We start from the raw sequence: 19,141 nt of genomic DNA on the forward strand, positions 1-19,141 counted from the left end.
ATGGCCAATTTCCTTTGAATTTTAACTTTTTAAAAAAGACAGCTTTTTTTATACACCTGCAGTTTAGTGTGATACTTTTGGGAAATATCATATAGTTCTTACTGGGTGTAAATACAGTTAAAGTCCTGCTGCCAATAGCTGTGAATAATGTGGTATTTGTTTGCATAATGTCCAAGATCACTATTCCCCTTTCTGCTGATCAGGGTGGTAACATGGGATCATATCCGTTGATAAAATGAGTCATTCAGAATCTGATTGAAAATAGATGTGGAAGCAGACAGCTACTGTATGAAACAGAAAACAATTTAGTTTATTAGTTCTGATTTTAACATATATTTGTATCATCCTCATTAAAAATGAGCCCAAACCACAATATTTGGATTTTTTTCATAAACCGCAATAGATCAAGGGAGTTCAGATCTTCTCAAAAACTCAAATGATTAAAAAAAAAACAAACACCAAATACGGACATGTTTTTTCTGTTTTAAAGTTTTGAGTTGGTACCACTTGTGCAAAGAATGCCTACCCCAATATCTCAGGATTGTTTTCATATTTGCTCTTAGCTGCCAAGAAACCAGCCCTGAAATCTACATCTTTTCCTTCCATGGAAACCCCAGGGACAGTGATGGGTAAATCGTATATGATTCAGTTATTTTTTCCATCATCTTGGCATATCTTCTATCTGCTAAAGATAGTCTTAAGGTTTGCTCAAACACTTCGGCTTCAAAACCTCACATGCAAAACTTTTCGTTTGATCCTGCTGTATCAACCGTTTCCTCATAATCATCACCTGAAAAGCATTTTCTGAACTGATTTAATGGCTTGCTGCTAAAAGGACATATTGTCACCAACCTCACTCTTCATGTTACACAATCATCTCACAGCTCACTTTCTGCCCATCCACCATCTTGCTTTCCCCTGTGTCAGCATCATCTTGAAATGTGCAACTTGGCTGTAGCTGAGTGCCATGCTGTCCCATCACCTCTGAAGTCCCTCAACATTTTAAACTCAGATTCTCTTTTCAGTTTTTGATGAAACACAGCTTGTTTCTTCAAGATCCAAACCATCTGGCATCCCAGAAAAGCTACCAACCAAATCTGGTAACTATATTTCTTGTCAAATTAATTTTTTTGGCAGGTAAATTTAGAATACATCTCTGTATTTTTAGTCAAATGGTTAGCTTAATTTACTCTGTATAACTTACTTTGGGAACAAGAATACTGTTGACATGTATGTGCTGTATGAAGTAGCATATTTATTTACAACATTTTGCTTGACACCTTTAGAATCCTGGATCATTATGATTAAATTTCTCATATACGTTTATTAGATTTGTAAGATCATCCATATTTTAAGTACAGTAGCAGTTGACCTATTATATACAAATGGATATAACAAAGTATTATTGTATACAATCCTAGTGCCTTAAAATTTTACCCGGCTTACAGTGGATACCTAAAGTTAACATCTAAATACGTGTTTCAACACCTACATTTAGGTGTCCTGATCTGAAGAAATGCTAAGCATTGACAAACACCACTGAAATCCATGGTAGCTACATTCACTCTGCACCTATGAAAATCAGGCCATTTTTTTTTAGGAGTCTCAATATAGATTTGCAAGTTAATTTTAAGCACCCAGGTTTGAAAACTTTGCTCAGAGTGACCAGTTACCTCACTCCAGTAGCAAGCTGCTATTTCTCACAGATAACTCGTGCCTTGTTTCTGCTGTGAAAATGATTTGAAAGTAAAAGTGGTATGTAAATCAATAAAATGTAGAATAGAGTAAGGGCCTGATTCTCAACTAAATTACCTTGTGTAGCCCTCTTCCCCTGTGAAAAATTAGTGCAAAGGGGGTGAGAAAGCTAACAAACGTGCATATTGGTATGTTACATATACTTTGCACAGGGATAAATGACTGCACAGAGTGCAAAGTAGTGGAGAATCAGATCTAAAGCCTTTATTGGAAAATAGATCTATCACAGTTGATGCCACATAACCTGTAAGGTTGGCTATAATGTCACTAATTCTGGCTTCCTTAGTTCCAAGGCCGTTTGCATTTGAAAAAAAGTATAATCTGCAATTCTGTCCCATTCATTACTGTATAGAACGCTTAAATGCAATTTTGTTAAACTACATAGCAACACGAAATGGCAACCACGTAAAGAAATTATTTGTGAGGTGTACAATAGGATCTGACCATCTCAAATGGATTTATTTTTTTCTCTTACAGTAATTATTCAAACAACTCTGAAACCTGTTACACCTGAAGCTAGTAAAGCAGAAGTTGGTAAATGAGGATGATGTTTTCTCGGTGTATAATATCATACCTTTTAGATTTCCATATCACAGAATTCAGTTCAGTTCCCGTTCATACTGTCAAAGCTTATTCTTTACACTTCTTTTATTTCCCTTTTTCAAGCACATTATGAAACTGCTTAATCAGTCATCTGTTCCAGAACGCACTGAACACATGTAGCATGCAGCTGTACCCATGCTTATGGTTCTGACTGTGCACGGCTGTTGTCTTTGTGTGAACAGAATATTCTGTTTCCTTGTAAAGCTGAGAATTCCATCCAACTTTTGAGGCAATTTCAAGTTGCTGTCATTAGACTGCACTGTGGAATGTACTGACTTTTAATTTAAAAGGAGACTTAGCAGCTGACCAACTGCTTTGTCACTAAGTTGATGGCATATGTTTTCTGTGCTCAACAAAGCATTCTGTTATGATCTCGGAAACGACAATCTAGTTTTTCTCTCAGCCCTGTGAGAAATGCAGTTTTTTCCTTCAAGACCCAAAACTTCAGAAAAGGCACTAACCATATCTGGTAATTACAGCCCGTTGTTCTCTAAAGGCTCATAATCTTTTATTAAGCAATCTTGTGCCACCCACCACTTCTCTTTACCTTAATGCGCCAAATGTATGACAGTGTCTTTAATTACTTTTATCTAGGTGTTTGTTTGTTTGTTTTAGAATCATAGAATCATAGAATATCAGGGTTGGAAGGGACCTCAGGAGGTCATCTAGTCCAACCCCCTGCTCAAAAGCAGGACCCATCCCCAATTAAATCATCCCAGCCAGGGCTTTGTCAAGCCTGACCCTAAAAACTTCTAAGGAAGGAGATTCCACCACCTCCCTAGGCAACGCATTCCAGTGTTTCACCACCCTCCTAGTGAAAAAGTTTTTCCTAATATCCAACCTAAACCTCCCCCACTGCAACTTCATCGTCCGATGAAGTGAGCTGTAGCTCACGAAAGTTTATGCTCAAATAAATTGGTTAGTCTCTAAGGTGCCACAAGTACTCCTTTTCTTTTCTTCACTACTATGTTACTCCAGTTTTATGCCATTGTAACTCCATGGAGTTACATCAGTGTAAAACTGTAGTAAAGCGATGGTTAATCAGGCCCTAAATATGTTACAGCACTTTGAAAATGCACTTTTACACAGAAATTTAACTATGGTGTAGTTAGCCACTCGTTAGCATACTTGCTTCTTATGAACTTTGATAACCAACACTGTTAAATTGCAGTTGACCTTGTGTGAATGGAATGGAAACTTATTTATAACTTTCAAGAGCGTTTCCTTCCCCAATCATCTTTTTGTCTTTGTGATATAGAGAGGCTTTTGTGGATAAGAAACATTTGTTGACTATTAAATTAAATAGTTTAAAGATGTCAAGTTTTACACATATAGCCTGCATGTGGTTTGCATTAAGTGTTTGTTTCAACTAGTCCAGCCCACCCAGTTACAAAAATTCTCTGCATAGATGAAAAGTAGGAATGAGTGTTGATCTTGCAGGATTGTAGGAATGAGTGTTGATCTTGCAGGGTTTGAAGATGAGTGTAAAAAATGTAGTCTGTACTATTCTTGTAGCCGTGTTGGTCCTCGGACATTAGAGAGACAAGGTGGGTGAGGTAATATATTTTATTGGACCAACTTCTGTTGATGAAAGAGACAAGCATCTGAGCTACACATAGTTCTTTCTTCATGTAAAAAGTATAGGTAGTTAAAAGATTTGTGTTGAAATTGTGCTAAACTACTAATTACTTGCCTGCTGAGGATTCAACTGTGAAAAATGATAGTTGTCCACATACAGAAGCTACATTTTACCTAATGTAAAAAAGAAAAACGTGTTGCTGTTTCACAAACCCAGAAAAACATACTGCTGGCAAAACCGTTAAAAGCAGTAGTGATACATTGTGGGATTTTTGTTCTTTAGTTTGGGGGGGGGGGGAGGATTTTTGTGCAGTTTCATGGCATAGAAGTGATGAAGTCTGATCTATTGGCATCTCCCTGACCCTCCTCAGACTTGTGGATGTTTTTTGTATTATTGTAATACATAGAGGACCCTGCTGACATTGGGTCCACATTATGGTAGCTGGTGCGTGTGTGCGCGTGTGTGTGTGCGTGTGTGTGTGTGTGTATATATATATATATGTATATATAAAATAAAACACAGTTTGATCCCCAAAGAGTTTACAATCTAAACATCCAAGACAGACCAGAGGTGGGAGAATGGAAATATTATTCCCCATTTTATAGATGGGAAACTGAGGCACTGAGCGATTAAGTGATTTTTTTTCCTGTGGTCACCCAGAAAGTCTACGGTAAAGGGAGGAGTTGAACCCAGATCTTCTTAGCCCCTTCTGTGTTTTCTTTATGCCTTAACCACAAGATCAGTCTCTTTTTTAAAGCTGCAGACATTGTGAGGATTGCTGCCTGGTTGCTGGCATTATTAATACCTTGCTCTAATTAATTGAGCTAACCAACCAATGATAAACTTTACAATACTTGTTACAATGGCCACTTGTAAACCTTAAGTTTCAGCCCAAGTCTGGGACCACAATGACTTTTATCAGCTATTTTGCAGCATCAGAGGGTACATCTGCGCTGTCTGGCACCTGGCAAAGGAGAGGGTCTCAGCCCAGGCTCCAGGCTGAGCAGGAATGTCTGCAGTGCTATTTTCATTGACCTGGTCTCAGAGACAGTGTTGCGGTTTTACTTTGCAGTGTAGACTTACCCAGATAGTCCCTAGCTTTCTCTCTGCCGATACTCTAGCAGACAAGTTTACTTTCATCTTTCTTTTCCTTTGGTAAGATCTGAGCTCTGGGTTCTCTTGAGTATTCTAGTCATTAGCTTCCCCTGGCGATAGTCCTGGCACTATATTTAAAGGTTACATGGATTACAGTACACTAGAAACTTGCCTAGATAGAGAAAACAGCCAGCCAACTGGGTTCTGAGGGGAAGATTTTTCTGAAAGTAGTGTGTCTTGTTATAGTTTTGAGCTTTCAGGTCCCATTCCATTCACATGGTGATATCTGCCTTTACACGAGAGAGTTACATCCTTGATTCTATGTCTGTTCATTAAAGGCTAGCTGCAAAAGAAGTTTTGGTTTTTCTGGTATTTGTAAAATATATGAAGAAGGCCTCATCACCCTCCCCCCCCCCCCCCGCCCCGCTTATTTTAGCATTAGAAATTAAGGTCTTTTAAACTTTTTTCCCCCCTGGAAAACTGTTGTATGGATGGCAGGAGAATTATTCTAGTTATGATACCACTAGCACCCTGGAAATGAACCCTGAACAATTTAGAGGAAATACTATTTTCTCAGTTTAAAATGTTTTCGTTTGTTTTTGTTAAAAACCTATTTAACTTAAACTCCTGGCAAACACTGAGGAAGAAAACACATTTTGTTAAAGATTTAACACCCCTTGCCATTCAGGAAAGTAATGAGAAAGCTCACATGCAGTTTTGGTCCCCTGAGGACTCCTTAGGCAAAAACAGGGAAGGCAAGACTTAATATTCCTGATATTTGTAAGGTAAAAAACAAGTAGAACGATTGTTTGCTCATTATGTTGGGGGAGGGAGCGTTTCAGGCTTTTTACATAGTAAAGAAACAAAGGGAACAGACCATGTTGATTATTTTTCTTTGTAGATCACATTTAAAACTGTGTCAAAGAACATATTAACTTTGTGTTATCCGCTTGTGCTGAACAATATCCCTTTCTCGTACAAACAGTGGACACTGGAGAATTTTATATCATTTGGAAGTATTAATTTCCTTCATCTCTTGCATACATGCCCATTACCGGCTCCGCTCTCAGTCTAACAGCTTTTAATAACATATTTCATAGTACTACAATACTGTGCCAATAAAGCTACAAGCATTAGCTAGTTAATCCTCACTGAACCTCTGTCAGGTAGTTATCATTTCCATTTTAGAGATGAGAAAACTAAGGCAGAGTGGCTTCTTATTTCCCAAGCCCACAAAGAATCATATGATCAAATACATTACTGAAGGATTGGACCTATTGTAAATCATCCTCCCATGTGCCAGTGAATGATTGTTCTCTTCAGCAATTTTCTAGGCATACATTTTTTAGAGTGAGTCTGTTTCAGAATCAGGACTTCCAGTCCTGTGCGTGGCTCACTAGACAGCAAGTCATTTCTCAGCCTGTTACTCAGCTTGTCTACAAAGTTTAATCTCCTTTCATCTACCTTGTCATCTTTCATCTATATTTTTGTCTTTCTGGTTGTCAATAATATTTTCTTACATCTTTCGTGGTATTTTTACTATGATTTCAGCAATCACTGTCACGTACATAGTGTGTGTTCATGCATGTCTGGGAAAATAAATATGGTTCTTTATTAGATGGTTCTTGTATAGCAATGTAGGTTTCAGCTGCTGCTGATCTTCAGTTCCTAATACTTCTGTATAGGCTGGAAACAGACTTAAATTTTTAAGTGAAGATGCTGTTGTTCCATGATGGTTCTCGGTGTTTTCAATTAATAAAGCGCAGTTTTTTGTTTTGTTTTCCAGCTTCATATGACATTCTACATGTTTCTTCCACCCCCCAAACATCTGAAATTCCAGAAATATTTGAGCTAGAATCTGGTAAATGATAGTTGCATTATTTCTGAAGCTTAATATTTTGTACCAAAAAGGTTATTTATTACTGTCTCCGTTTTGAAGGTTTCAACTGGTTTACTCAGCTCTGTCTGATTTCAGTGTGATTTCACATTCCATGTTGTTCCCCCAAGTCCAGCAAATGCATCCTGGCTATTTCTGTACTGGAGACAATGCAGGTTTCAGACAGAAACCCTGGCAAGGCATTGTGCCTGTGTAGTGTGGTATTTACCAAAGGGAGGGATCAGGAAAGGACCTACAGGGCTAGAAGGAAAGGAAAGCAGGGTGTAGTTAGGATCAGTTGGGATTGTGACCTTTTACCCAAGAAAAGATATCAGGTATACAAAATTATTGGTGAAAAGATGTGGATTAGTATGTTGTCAGCTGTTGGGAAGTGAGACTTACATATAGAGGGGAAAAGTCTTAGGCCACTGCAGTACTGCAAAGGTAGAATAAACAATCAAAAGTTCAGAGAAAGATTGACTGTCTGAGGGTTTATCCAGACCCTTCAGAGGCTTTGGAGGTTAGCTTTGTATCAGAGCTGATAGCGAAATAGCAATCTGAGGCCACTCCTCCACTGAAAGGAGGATAGCTAGAAATACTGTGTGGAGATACCAAAAAGCAAGGGATGATCTCAACACAATGTACAGTAGAAAAGACATCTTTTGCCATAAAGATATCTGTGCCTTGACTGAGGTTCACACCCTACAAACAAGACTAAGTGATCACAATACAGTTTGTAAATACTGACTGAGACAATGTCATTTGAAAAGAGGATGCAATACAAGGGGATTCCTGTTGAAGTATTATATATATCTTTTCCCTACACCATTTGAGGGATTTGTAGGTTGTCCTGAGCACCTTCTATTCTAACTGTTTCCCTAACTATCTGTCTGTCTAAAAATATGGTGAAGGCCTGTAAATATAGTAAAGGCCTTTCAGCAGCACTAAATTAACTTTTGTTGTTGGGGGTATATTATTGTTTACCCTGGGACGACTTTGTCTTTATTTAGCAATTAGTTTTCTTAGACAGAACTTGCACATGCAAAGCTAGACCCTCCACTCCGCACATTTCTCCCTTTGGAAAATAAACAACAAATGACAGATGTGTGGTCACGGTGCTTAATGCGCTATAGGAAAGTACTCTGATACTACAGTGATGAGCAGGTATAAAAGCCTGAATAGAATAGAACAGAATAAAGGTTTGAGGGAGAAACACTGGTCATAGCCTTCCCATGAACTATTAAGCTGTGGTTTATTATGAACTTCCTTGCTGTGTTGCCTCTGGGCTCTGCAGCATCCCTTGGGATCTTATATGTGTACGTTTTTATTAGATTATAATATAAAATGTACTGCTTGTAGTGATTGATTTTAAACTTAATTAATTCATACCAGGGACACAAGTCCAGCATGAAAGAAAAAAACACCTGAACATTGAAAACTAACAGTGTTAAGTAATTTCATGAAGAGCTATATTGGGGCATCTATAACTGGAAAATGCAGTGTTTACTGTAGACATTCTAAACCTTATTCTAATCCTTTATGCAAAGGTGTAGCATAAGGAACCAGTCTGTTGCTTTAGATATAGTTGAAGGCAAATGTGTGCACGCAGTTGCACACTACTTTGCTGAACCTATTTATAAAGAATTACAGCATATACTATATTTGTTTTTCCACTGAATGCATCTGATGAAGTGGGCTGTAGCTCACGAAAGCTTATGCTCAAATAAATTGGTTAGTCTCTAAGGTGCCACAAGTCCTCCTTTCCTTTTTAGCATATACTAAGATAATGACATTTTTGCAAAACTTTATTAAATGAGTTTCTTACCTGGGTGCCAAAAGGCCCTTTAATCTGTTTATGTAACATCAACAGCATTGTTAGGCCCTTGCAAAGGAATGTAATGTAATCTCTCTCTTATTTTCCCCACACACACCGACACCCCTCACTACACTGTATGCGGCCACATCTCAGATTTGTTTCCTTTTTTTTTCCTGCAGCTACAAATAGTGCTGACCTGGAAACATCTGTGCCTCTAATTTCCAGAGTATCTCATTTGCTAGGAACAACAATGGGTAATAATGACACATTCAGTTTCTTTCTTTAATTAAACTCTTTGGTTTTGTCATCACAGCTAATTCTGGGAGTCTTTCCTTGTTTTAGTCATCTGCCATACCAATAATTCATGCTGATTGTCATCAGTAAATCTCACAGCTATACTCACTGCTTTTTTTTTTTTTTTAAAGGAACCAACATCCAGTCTGTGTTTCACTGCTAAGGTTGTCACCTGTTGGGGCATTTTTGTTTGTCAATGTCAAGAGCAGTTACTGGGGTGTTCTTGTTTGTTTGTTTATTAACTCTCATGTAACTGATGAAGCCTGGTGAATCATGCATAGAGCTGAGTACATAATTTGTAGTGAATTATCTATCTGATGAATTAATCATTTCTTTTTCTGCTGGTAGAGTATCCATGAGCAGGTCACACTTAATTGAAAATTGTTCAAAAATTTGTTGGCCATTATTTTTTAACTTTATGGATTGGTCACAAACATTTCGCTGTGTTTTAGTTATATAATTTGTTCCATAATTAACATGATATTGCTTCCTTTCCATGAACATTTGTGTTGGTAAAACTCCATCACAGACTGTCCATAGAAAGCAAAGCACTAACGGGGTGCGAACTGAATCAGATATTTGCAGGAATATTTTTTGCAATATTTGCCCAGCTCTAAAGACATGTTATTGCCATTGTTCCTTGAATACTCGATGCTTATAGAATCCTAGCAGATTGCGTCAGAAGCCTTTTTGTCTTTGTACTTTTCAGGGTGCTTAAAGACCTATGAAATGAACCACCTGAGTAAACATTAGCCTTCACTGCATTGTGTGTGTTTCCATTTGAACTGTAATTTCAATTGCTGGCCTTTAGATCTCATTCCTTATCAGCACTGCTCCATTGCTAGAGTAAGAGATGCTCACTCATTAGATTGGCTGGACCACTGACTTTTAACTGAGTACCTCAGAAGATAAAAATCTAAATTTAAAAAAATAATAAACATTATTACCCATTTCTTTTTTTAGCTTTCGATGATACTCATCCTGTTTTTTCAAACCCCGCAACATCCGATGAGCCTGATATAACAGATCTCAAACCAGGTACAATAATTATTACAGAGTCTTTACCATTCAGTGGCTCACGGTCAGATATAAACCCCATTGAAATAAATGGAAGTCTTATAATTGATTTCAGTGGACTTTGGATAAGGCCCTTACAGCTGAATTTTTAGCAAGCATCCAAACCGTATTGCTGTTGAGAAACTGGCATTAACTTGTGTTGTCTCACAGCTATGTTGTGTGTGGCAACTCATACCAGTCAGTTTTCCTGTCAGTAACTGGAAAGATATGCTGCATAGATAACACTATGAAACAAATACTAAAAAGTACTATAGTATTCTGTAATAATTATCCAAAACATTCTATTAACATCATGCTGTAGATGGTAAAGTTGTAGACAAGTACTGTAGAACTACTACAATTTTTATATGAAGGAAAAGAATATCCTAGGTGCATTACGTTATTTAACTCATTGAACACCTGATTCTCCAGAACTGTGACAATAGTTGGATCAGTTGTCAGCTTTCTGGACCAAATATCATCTGTTGTCAGTATTTGAGTAATTGGCTGCACAACATGTCTTTTTTATTCTCTTCCTTCGTGTTACTCCATGTCATCTTAATAAGTGTGGCAACATAACTCAAAATAACGAGGTAAGCCATGTGAGGACCTAAAATCTGATCATGAGAATTTAGTCCACATTTATTTTTGTGAAGGCAGGAAGGAATTAAACAAACATCCAAAATCTCTGCACATTCACAGATACCATGATTTATGGTTACCATAACAAGGCAATTCAAAAAGCTGAGCTCATCTCTAACACACACTAAACTGGTAAACTGAAAATAATGTTCAAGAATCAGTGGCATACTTCAGTTTTTCTTGTAGAACAAAATTGTTTTACCCATGAAGCAACTTCTTTCTTCCATAAGCTCTTTGCTCTCTTGTAACTGTCAACATTTCTCCCAGCAGCAACAAGTGAACCCACTCTGGAATCTTTCTCACCTCAAACTTCTAGTCCTCTTGAATGGCCAAGAGAAACGTTGGGTAATGTTGTTGTTTGTCACAGCGAATGGTCACACTGTGTCTGTTTAATCAGAGAACATCCCATCCCCACAGGAATGCATTTCTTCCATAAAATCATTTCATGCATTGAATCATTAACCTTTATCCTACTTGTAGATTCTTGTTTTTCCTGTGTCACCAAAGACTCTAACACCTTTTGATTCACTTCTCTGTAGGAATGTAGTTGATGCTAGTGAAACTGTTCTTAAAGCAGTAAAACTATCAGCTAATGAAACTTGCATGGAGAGCTCCATCATCCTTTTATCATCTATCTCCCTCATGTCTATGATTTTAATTGTATCCATCTTTGGAACATTGACTTTATTTCTGATTAATGCACAACAATTTAGTACTCCATCCCTGACACCCTTTTGAATGCTGATGTCCTCAGCTGACTTTCACATTCCATACTGAATTGTTTCTTCTTCATTGCAAACTTGTGGCATGTGCAGTTTCTTGAACGATTCCTGAAGTAGTTAGTTATAAACCAAGCTCTTTCTTTCAGCTCCAAATGAAGCACCACTTATTCCTTCTAAACTGAAACCATCTCCTCTTCCAGAAGTGCAGCATGTGAAACCTGGTAATTAAGTAGTCCATTTATTCAATTCAATATATCAGGAAGATACTTTAAAAAAATATCCTATGGTGTTGCTACAAAGGAAGCCAGAATAAAGGCATCTGATCCATATCGAGCAAGACTCAAGATCATCAGACAATTGAGCATGAGTATGGTGATACAATGCAAAGAATTTTCACAATTTCGTAAATTACTTAAAAAATCAGGGAATACTTTTTGCATGTGTTTTTAACTATATTATTAACTTCTGCCTTGCTGTGTACAATTATGAGGTACATACAACACATCGTTAGTCCCAGCACAATGTTGGTGCCTTGTACATTCTACTCATTTGCTTCCAGGATGTCATGACAGGGGAGCTTCCTTTCAGTGAAAATAGCTGTGATTGACAGAAGGGGAAGCCCCTTACAGGGTCCATAGTTGTGTGCTGGATCTTGCCGTTTGATCATGATGACATAACCGGTGTCTTGTGGTGCTTTTTTTCCTTTTCTGCTCCTTTGATCAGAAACAGTTGGATCCCTGTCACAGTTCTATTCAAGGTCAAAAGAGGAGAGAGCCCCCTTCACGATCCAAGTACTGGTGATCATAGGTTACCAGATGTTCAACAATCCAGTCTATGTTCTATTATTTTGTATACTTAATGTTATATTAAAAAAGGAATGTAGGAAATACTAGATGAGCTCTTTTAAACCTCCCACATCTTAAACTTATTACTGATGTTCTTTATTGTACTATTCAATTATGCTTGGATTCTTTTTATTTTATAGCACAAAAACCACCACTTTTGGAGCATAGTACACCTAAAGCTTCAAAGACTATTGAAAGGCCAAAGGCGACACTAGGTAACAAATGTTTCAGTAGCTGTGTGTCAATCTGTATTTCTGTTCAAGCCATCATTAGAATTCCATCACTGAAGACCATTTCATACCATCACTGCTAATCATGCCAACTTCATTCTGTTTCTGGATCTATTTCTTTTATACAGGAGAATTGTTAGGAGAGAAATACTGTAAGAACAGACCCAAACTCACATTCATGAGTTTAGTTTCTTTTCTAAGTTGAATTTGTCCACAGAATAGTGGTTTTTATCAATGTTATTGTAAGGATAAAATATCTGCCCTTGAATAAACTCAATAGGAGGCATATGTGCATCTCTGTAAACAGAATTTGCCTCTCATTATTTGAGAATTGTTGAGATCATACACAAAAAGACAACCGTCCACTCGTATGTCAAAAATAACTATTGAAAGACTAAGTGCAAAGCTGGGTAAGGAGACTTTCTCAAAGGAAAGTTTTGGGTTTTTTCTTTACATTAAAAAAACCTAATATTCTCTAAGGAGATCTATTGTGGCACTAGAAACATTAGTCTTTATCCTGCTTCTAGGTATCTTGTCATATAGTCCTTTAGGCTTGAAAACCTCTTCTCAGTGAATTCACATATACTTATTCATAGGAGTGCATTGCCACTCTGTTTATGGCAGTGAAGCTCTTCCTCCTGAATCTATCTTGGAAGCAATCTCATTATCCTGTTTTATAAAATAGGCAAAATTAATGGCCCTGTCTTCTGAGGTGCTGATTGGTCACCTTCAACTTTCACAGACTTCGCCTCCCAGAATAAGGCCTTAGGCTAGCATTCAGACTGGCTAACTACAGTTTCAACCCCTGCAATTATGGGACGACAGCTTCAGGGTTTGCAGAACTGCTTAGATGTACTAATATTTCCCCCATTCCTCCAAACAGTGCTGCTTTTTTATAAATAGAATCCAGGGGCTGCAGTTGTGAGATAATTCCACTTTTGCATGTTATTCGTTTCGTGGCTTTCTACCTCTGCCAGAATCTTTCTCTTCTTGAATAGCTGAGAGTTCTAAGAATTCATGTTACCTTTTCAAACCTCATCTAGTTAAGTCTGTCAGTTGCATAAAATTGATCGGCAACTCAGGAATATATACAATATAATATATATTATATATTTTAGACTTCTCTTGCAAAATTCAACTTCCTAGCTTGCCCAGAATATTTTTTTGATGGACAAGTAAAACACAATTAGAATTTTTAATTCTGTATCAGTCATTGTAGTAAAGGGCAAACTAATCATTTTTGTACCTGGACAAGTAAGTTTTCATGACAGTTTTGCGAGGCCTTTTTTAAAACTGATTTTATTTCCAGAAGCCATTTTGAAGTATCACTGCTTCACCACAGTGATCCTTTTAGAAGGAAAAGAATTAGAAGAAAAATTGTATAATCTAGTCTGTTTCTTTCAGCTCCCTGGGAAACAAAGTTTGTTCCTTCTACACCTAAACCATCTGCCAAACCCAAAATGCCAAGAACTAAACCTGGTAATTACATTCCATGCCAAGTATTATAATAATTTATTACTTTTGTAATTTAATGTATTTTGTTTTAAAAGCATCCTAAGTGAAATTGAGCAGATTGAGTTCTCAGGAGGATTATGCAAAGTGTGGGTTTGCATCCCTTGAGTTAGACTTGGAATGTTAATTTGGAAAAATAAAAAAAAACTTGAAGCAAAACTTAGCTTGAATCACCAAGTTGCACAGGGCTTGGGGTTGGAATCAAGTTTTTACATTGTTTCCGCCTGAAATCATGAATTGGCCCATGCTTGCTCAACAGGACCCTGGTTGGCCCATAAATTTAAAAGTCTCTTAATCAAAAGTCTCTTGCTTTGCTTTTGAGGATAGGTTACCAATCTCTACCATTTCACCTGTTGCTATAGGATGAGTACAGATGCAGTGATAGATAGTTAGCATCTGTTGAGGCTTATCTAAAATTGTAGAACTCTGAGGAGTGAAACTCAGGCCTGGAGATAAGCAGGTGGATACAAAATGAAGGCAGTCGAATTGCACCATGTTTTTACACCATGGTTGAATTTAACCTGTGATGTAGATCAAAGGAAAGAAAATATCACACACATCCAGACTTGTCTGGAGTTTCATAAACAAAGATAAAGCCATGAAAACATTTAAAAAATGCATGGTTTATAATGAAGTCATAAAGCTAAAAAGATACATAATTTTATAGTGTAATAAAATATTATTTAAACAGTATTGTAAGAGACCAAGCAACATTATTATAATTCTTTCCAGACTCCCTGCAAAGTATTCTGTTAAAATCTTGCTGGTTAAAAATATTATCCACTTCAAGGCAAATAGTTACCATGAAGCTTGTTAACATAGTCGTATTTAAGTCTTGGAATTGCATCAGTTATTATGAGCCAACTTTTAAAACATTTTCGCTATAACAACAACTCCTTAGAAAGGTTTTTTGCTCTGTTCAAAATTAACTCTTGTATTATTAAGACAATTTTGTCTATCTCTTCTAGAGATGCTGCTACCTTCCATATATGTATCTCTAAATTCTTTCTCTTTCAACAGCAGAAAAAGCAATTCATTTGGAAAGCAATACACCTAAATTTTCTAACCCCCTTGAACTGCCAAGGACAACACTAGGTAATGATGTTTCCACAGTGTATGGTCGCTTTGTTTTTCAATTTAACTACAGAGAAATCGGTATGATTGCATGTTTGTGCAAGTGTATCTAGTCTATCATCTCTCTATTACTAGTCTCACTGATCAGTCCAGATGGGATCCTGAGAATAACTATGTATTCACCACTGAACTTTGAATGATTTGCCGCGTCTTCCCTTCTCTATATAAAGTATTATGAATTCTGCATTTATTCCATAGGGATACTCTTATTCAGATGTGACTCTACTTCGGGGATAAGGTACTATTCAATGTAAGAGGATCACAATCTGGCCTTTAGCCAGGAGGCATGATGCCCATGGATCAAGCTCCCATTAATATCCCAGTATCACTAGAAATTGACCAAAAATTAGGGCTTGTGCAATAGCAATGGTTATCTTCTTCCTTGAAGTTCAAATGCTTCTAATCAAGATGCCTCAAATTAATGTAGACTCCGTGTACTATGAAAAAAGAAAAGGAGTACTTGTGGCACCTTAGAGACTAACAGATTTATTTGGGCAATGCTCTAAGGTGCCACAAATACTCCTTTTCTTTTTGCGGATACAGACTAACACGGCTGCTACTCTGAGATCCGTGTATTATGGACTGACTTCCCAAAGAGCCAGGTCAGGTTACTGCATAAGTGGCTGACAGCCATTTCAAGCTATCATTGCTAATCCTGAAGCTCTGTCCTATTTCTGGTAAGGTGTTTGTCTGCTGCCCTGGAGCCAATTTGAAAATGTAATAAAAAGCCAAATTTCAATGGAAACCAAAAATTTCTGCAACAATGACTTTCTATTTTCCAACCAGCTCTACAAGCCACTGAAGACGTGCATCTTCATTCTTCTTTGTGGAAACAGTCTTTTATGGTGTTTGGGGCAATAAAGATGTAGCCTACATGAAGAATATGCTTTCTGCTAATCCCACCATAATCAGCCGTTGTGCTCACCTGTGTTAATAGCTTTCCTTCTTGCTAATGCTAGAACGTTCTCCAGTTTCACAAAAGAGCAGGAAGTTGAAGAGAGCTGTGTTTAGGAGACACATTCTCCCTTGCATCCAACTGCATAACAAGTTTGTTTTGCCATCTGAATAGTCATTTTATACAGTGCCTTTCAATTTTGAGCACCCACATTGTGCCACTATTGCCCCATGTAGACTTAAGCATGCACAAACTCTCTTTTGTCTTTCTGGTATAAATCCTGTGTTCTCCCAAGACCTTTCTGCATTACCACTTGTGGGATTTGGCAGCCCTGGCATTGAGCTGTGGAAGTGCCTTGAAGAGCTGTATTGATTGGGAGGCTGTACTAGAGATCACAGTCAAGGGTTACATCATCACCCTACCCTGTAGAAGGGAATGCAGTCCCTCAACCACCTCAGTTCCTTTCCCCCCCAACAGCAGAGAGGAAAGGGAACTCACCTTTGTGTCTTCAGGCTAGATCTTTCCTTAGTCTACCTTATTATTTTCTTGTAATTAGTGTAGAGTAGTGTAGGATTCCTTAACCTTAACAGCTTGCCTTTATTCTGGGAGTCTCACCGGGACCACAAAGGGCCCTGAAAGGGCTTCAGGTATAGCACCTCTTTCCCACTGGTCACAGCAGGGATCCCACAGCTGATACTAAATTGGGCCCATCGAGAGTACCAGTACCAACCTCTGCTGAGATCCTCTTACACGGGACTCAAGATACACTTTGTCTCTCCAGCCTCAGCACTACCTTTGGTCACAAGGACAAAGTCACCATGAGGTCCCATCACAGCTTCATGCCAAAGATGGCCTCAGATTACCACCTATCTCAATATATTTTCCTCCCTGTGTTCTTCCCCAGGGATCACATCTCCATATTCAAAATATAAAAAGGACATTCTGGTTCTACCTGGAATTCTGGAAAAGACTGAGCTGTTTAGAAGTTCTACTAGGTTGTTTTTAGCCTAGGGGAGAGATGTCAGGGAGAACCTGTTGCCAAACAGAGTGTTTCACCCTGAGATTAGGAGCTGTATAGAGCATTATTGCAACCGAGTACCGCTTGTTTAAAGACTTACAATAGCCACCATGGCATCCATGATGTGCCTTAGATAGGTTCCCCTGGTGGAGATTTACAAAAGCAGCAACTTGGAGTTCGGTGCACACTTCCACGAGACGGTACTCGTTGGATTTAGCATTGTACTCTGATGCCAGTTTGGGAGAGCAGATTACAGACAACATTTATCTAAGAACTTGCCCATCATCATCAAGTTTGCTAATCTGCCACAAGTGGGCATATGCAGAGGCCCTCAAAGGAGAAAAGAGAGGTTACTCTGCAGTAATTTTTGTTCTTTGAGAATTACCTCTGTGTATTCACACTACCCAACCACCTTCCCTTCTACCTCAGAGTTCAGTATAACATTAGGTCTCCAGTTTGGGAAAAGGAATTGAGGCGTCTGGCTGGATGGATGCACTTCCTTATATAGAGTAGGGTGATGCCATCACCCTCACTTGAGCTGTCACATGAATATACACCACAGTGGACATGGTTTTCCAAGGCAGTTCTCCAGCTCAGTGCCAGGGGTGCCGCATCCCACGATTGTGAATGTACAAATGTGATTCCCGAAGAGCAACAGTTACTGGTAAGTACTCTCTCCTTTCCTCAAAACTTTGGGATTACAATCTTCCTTCTTTCTTCCTTTCAGCACCCAGTAAAACAAAACTAATTCCTTCCAAACCTAAAGTCTCTCTCCATCCAGAAGAACCCAAGACAAAACCGGGTAATTACAGTATGCTCTGCTATTATCATTTTGTTCCGTATTGTTTCAAACATGCGGACTCCTGACTTTTTTTTTTTTGGACATGTGTCTGTGGAAACTGTAGAAATCTGTTAGCATCATAAGCAGTCTTGCAAACTAAATCCTTTATTCTCCCAGCCTTTATTTTGCTTTGTTAGAGTAACTACAATGTTATTACATGGATCAGACTCTGACCAAATAAAGTAGCGAATTAATAAATGAGATAGGAGAAAAAACTCTGAACACTGACACATTAAACTACAAGTTGGTAAACAGTGTTTAAGATAAAGACTTATGAATAGTTTCAGGTAGAAAAGCATCAAGTATGCCAAACTTTAACTATTATTACTCATAAGTTTGTAGATTACTTCCTCATCTTCATGAGTATGCTTGCAAGTCTTGAAAGCTTCATCAATTTCAATAGGAAAGATCACTTGTCCAAAAATTCATAGTTGGAGTGCATTATTCATTATTCCTTCCTGTTTTAAAAGGTTTTTCATCTATTCAGGAAGGAGAAGCTGTGCCATGGGACATAGGTGATAAACCAAATGCTGCATAGAATCAAAATAGAGAGTCAGAAAATGACTCAAAGTGTGATAATTTGGATAAATAAAAGTATTCAATGAATACTTAGAAATAGTGAATACAGTTGAAGAAAATGAAGATGGGTTAAAGAACAACTTGTGAATCAAAAGAGGGGCTACATTTTTAAAGAGCATTATTCATAAATAAATCCTCCAACTCTATCTTTAAGTCCCTTCCTCTTTCAACAGCCCTGCCATTGCCTTCAGTGGGCTCAGGATCAGTATGCCATTTTTCTCGTTTACTAGGTTTAACCTGATTATTGTTTTGCAATATATTAAGTAATACTTTTTATTTTGAGGTGTTTACATGAGTTAGCTTTATCTTGACATCATTATTATTTTGGTAGAAAATTCTCCTTTCTCTTATAAAAATGAATCACAAGGTTTGGATCCAGATTTTGCATTTTGTGTCTGCTACAGTATAACTTGTCACTTTCATATTTAAATTCCCTAAATAGTTAGTTTTTTCAAGAATGGGACGATGCAGACACTGGCAAATGCCAGGGGGGAGACCTCACAGGTACAGAGGTGAAGAACAGGGGAAACCCTGTCCAACAGGGCATACAGCCCTTTTGGGCCCCCAGAGGTTTGGGGGGAAAGAGACCCCACCAGAGTGGAGTGATTGAACTGGGTATCTGGCCTGCCACCACTACGTCCAAAGGAGC

The 19,141-nt window shown here is 38.0% G+C and overlaps 1 protein-coding gene across 1 annotated transcript in view; it reads left to right on the forward strand.

Annotated features, from left to right (window-relative positions):
- The window catches only part of ABI3BP (ABI family member 3 binding protein), a 343,927-nt gene that overhangs the window by 217,228 nt on the left and 107,558 nt on the right, over positions 1–19,141 (forward strand). Inside the window, exons 21-32 of the mRNA XM_077817412.1 lie at positions 564–629; positions 1,026–1,100; positions 2,233–2,289; positions 6,819–6,893; positions 8,904–8,978; positions 9,982–10,056; positions 10,984–11,061; positions 11,585–11,659; positions 12,424–12,498; positions 13,918–13,992; positions 15,046–15,120; positions 17,800–17,874. Of these exons, the coding sequence (XP_077673538.1) occupies positions 564–629; positions 1,026–1,100; positions 2,233–2,289; positions 6,819–6,893; positions 8,904–8,978; positions 9,982–10,056; positions 10,984–11,061; positions 11,585–11,659; positions 12,424–12,498; positions 13,918–13,992; positions 15,046–15,120; positions 17,800–17,874 (876 nt within the window). The remainder of the gene's footprint in view (positions 1–563; positions 630–1,025; positions 1,101–2,232; positions 2,290–6,818; positions 6,894–8,903; positions 8,979–9,981; positions 10,057–10,983; positions 11,062–11,584; positions 11,660–12,423; positions 12,499–13,917; positions 13,993–15,045; positions 15,121–17,799; positions 17,875–19,141) is intronic.

This window comes from Eretmochelys imbricata, chromosome 1 (assembly GCF_965152235.1).
Source record: "Eretmochelys imbricata isolate rEreImb1 chromosome 1, rEreImb1.hap1, whole genome shotgun sequence".
In the NCBI taxonomy this organism is placed as follows: Eukaryota; Metazoa; Chordata; order Testudines; family Cheloniidae; genus Eretmochelys; species Eretmochelys imbricata.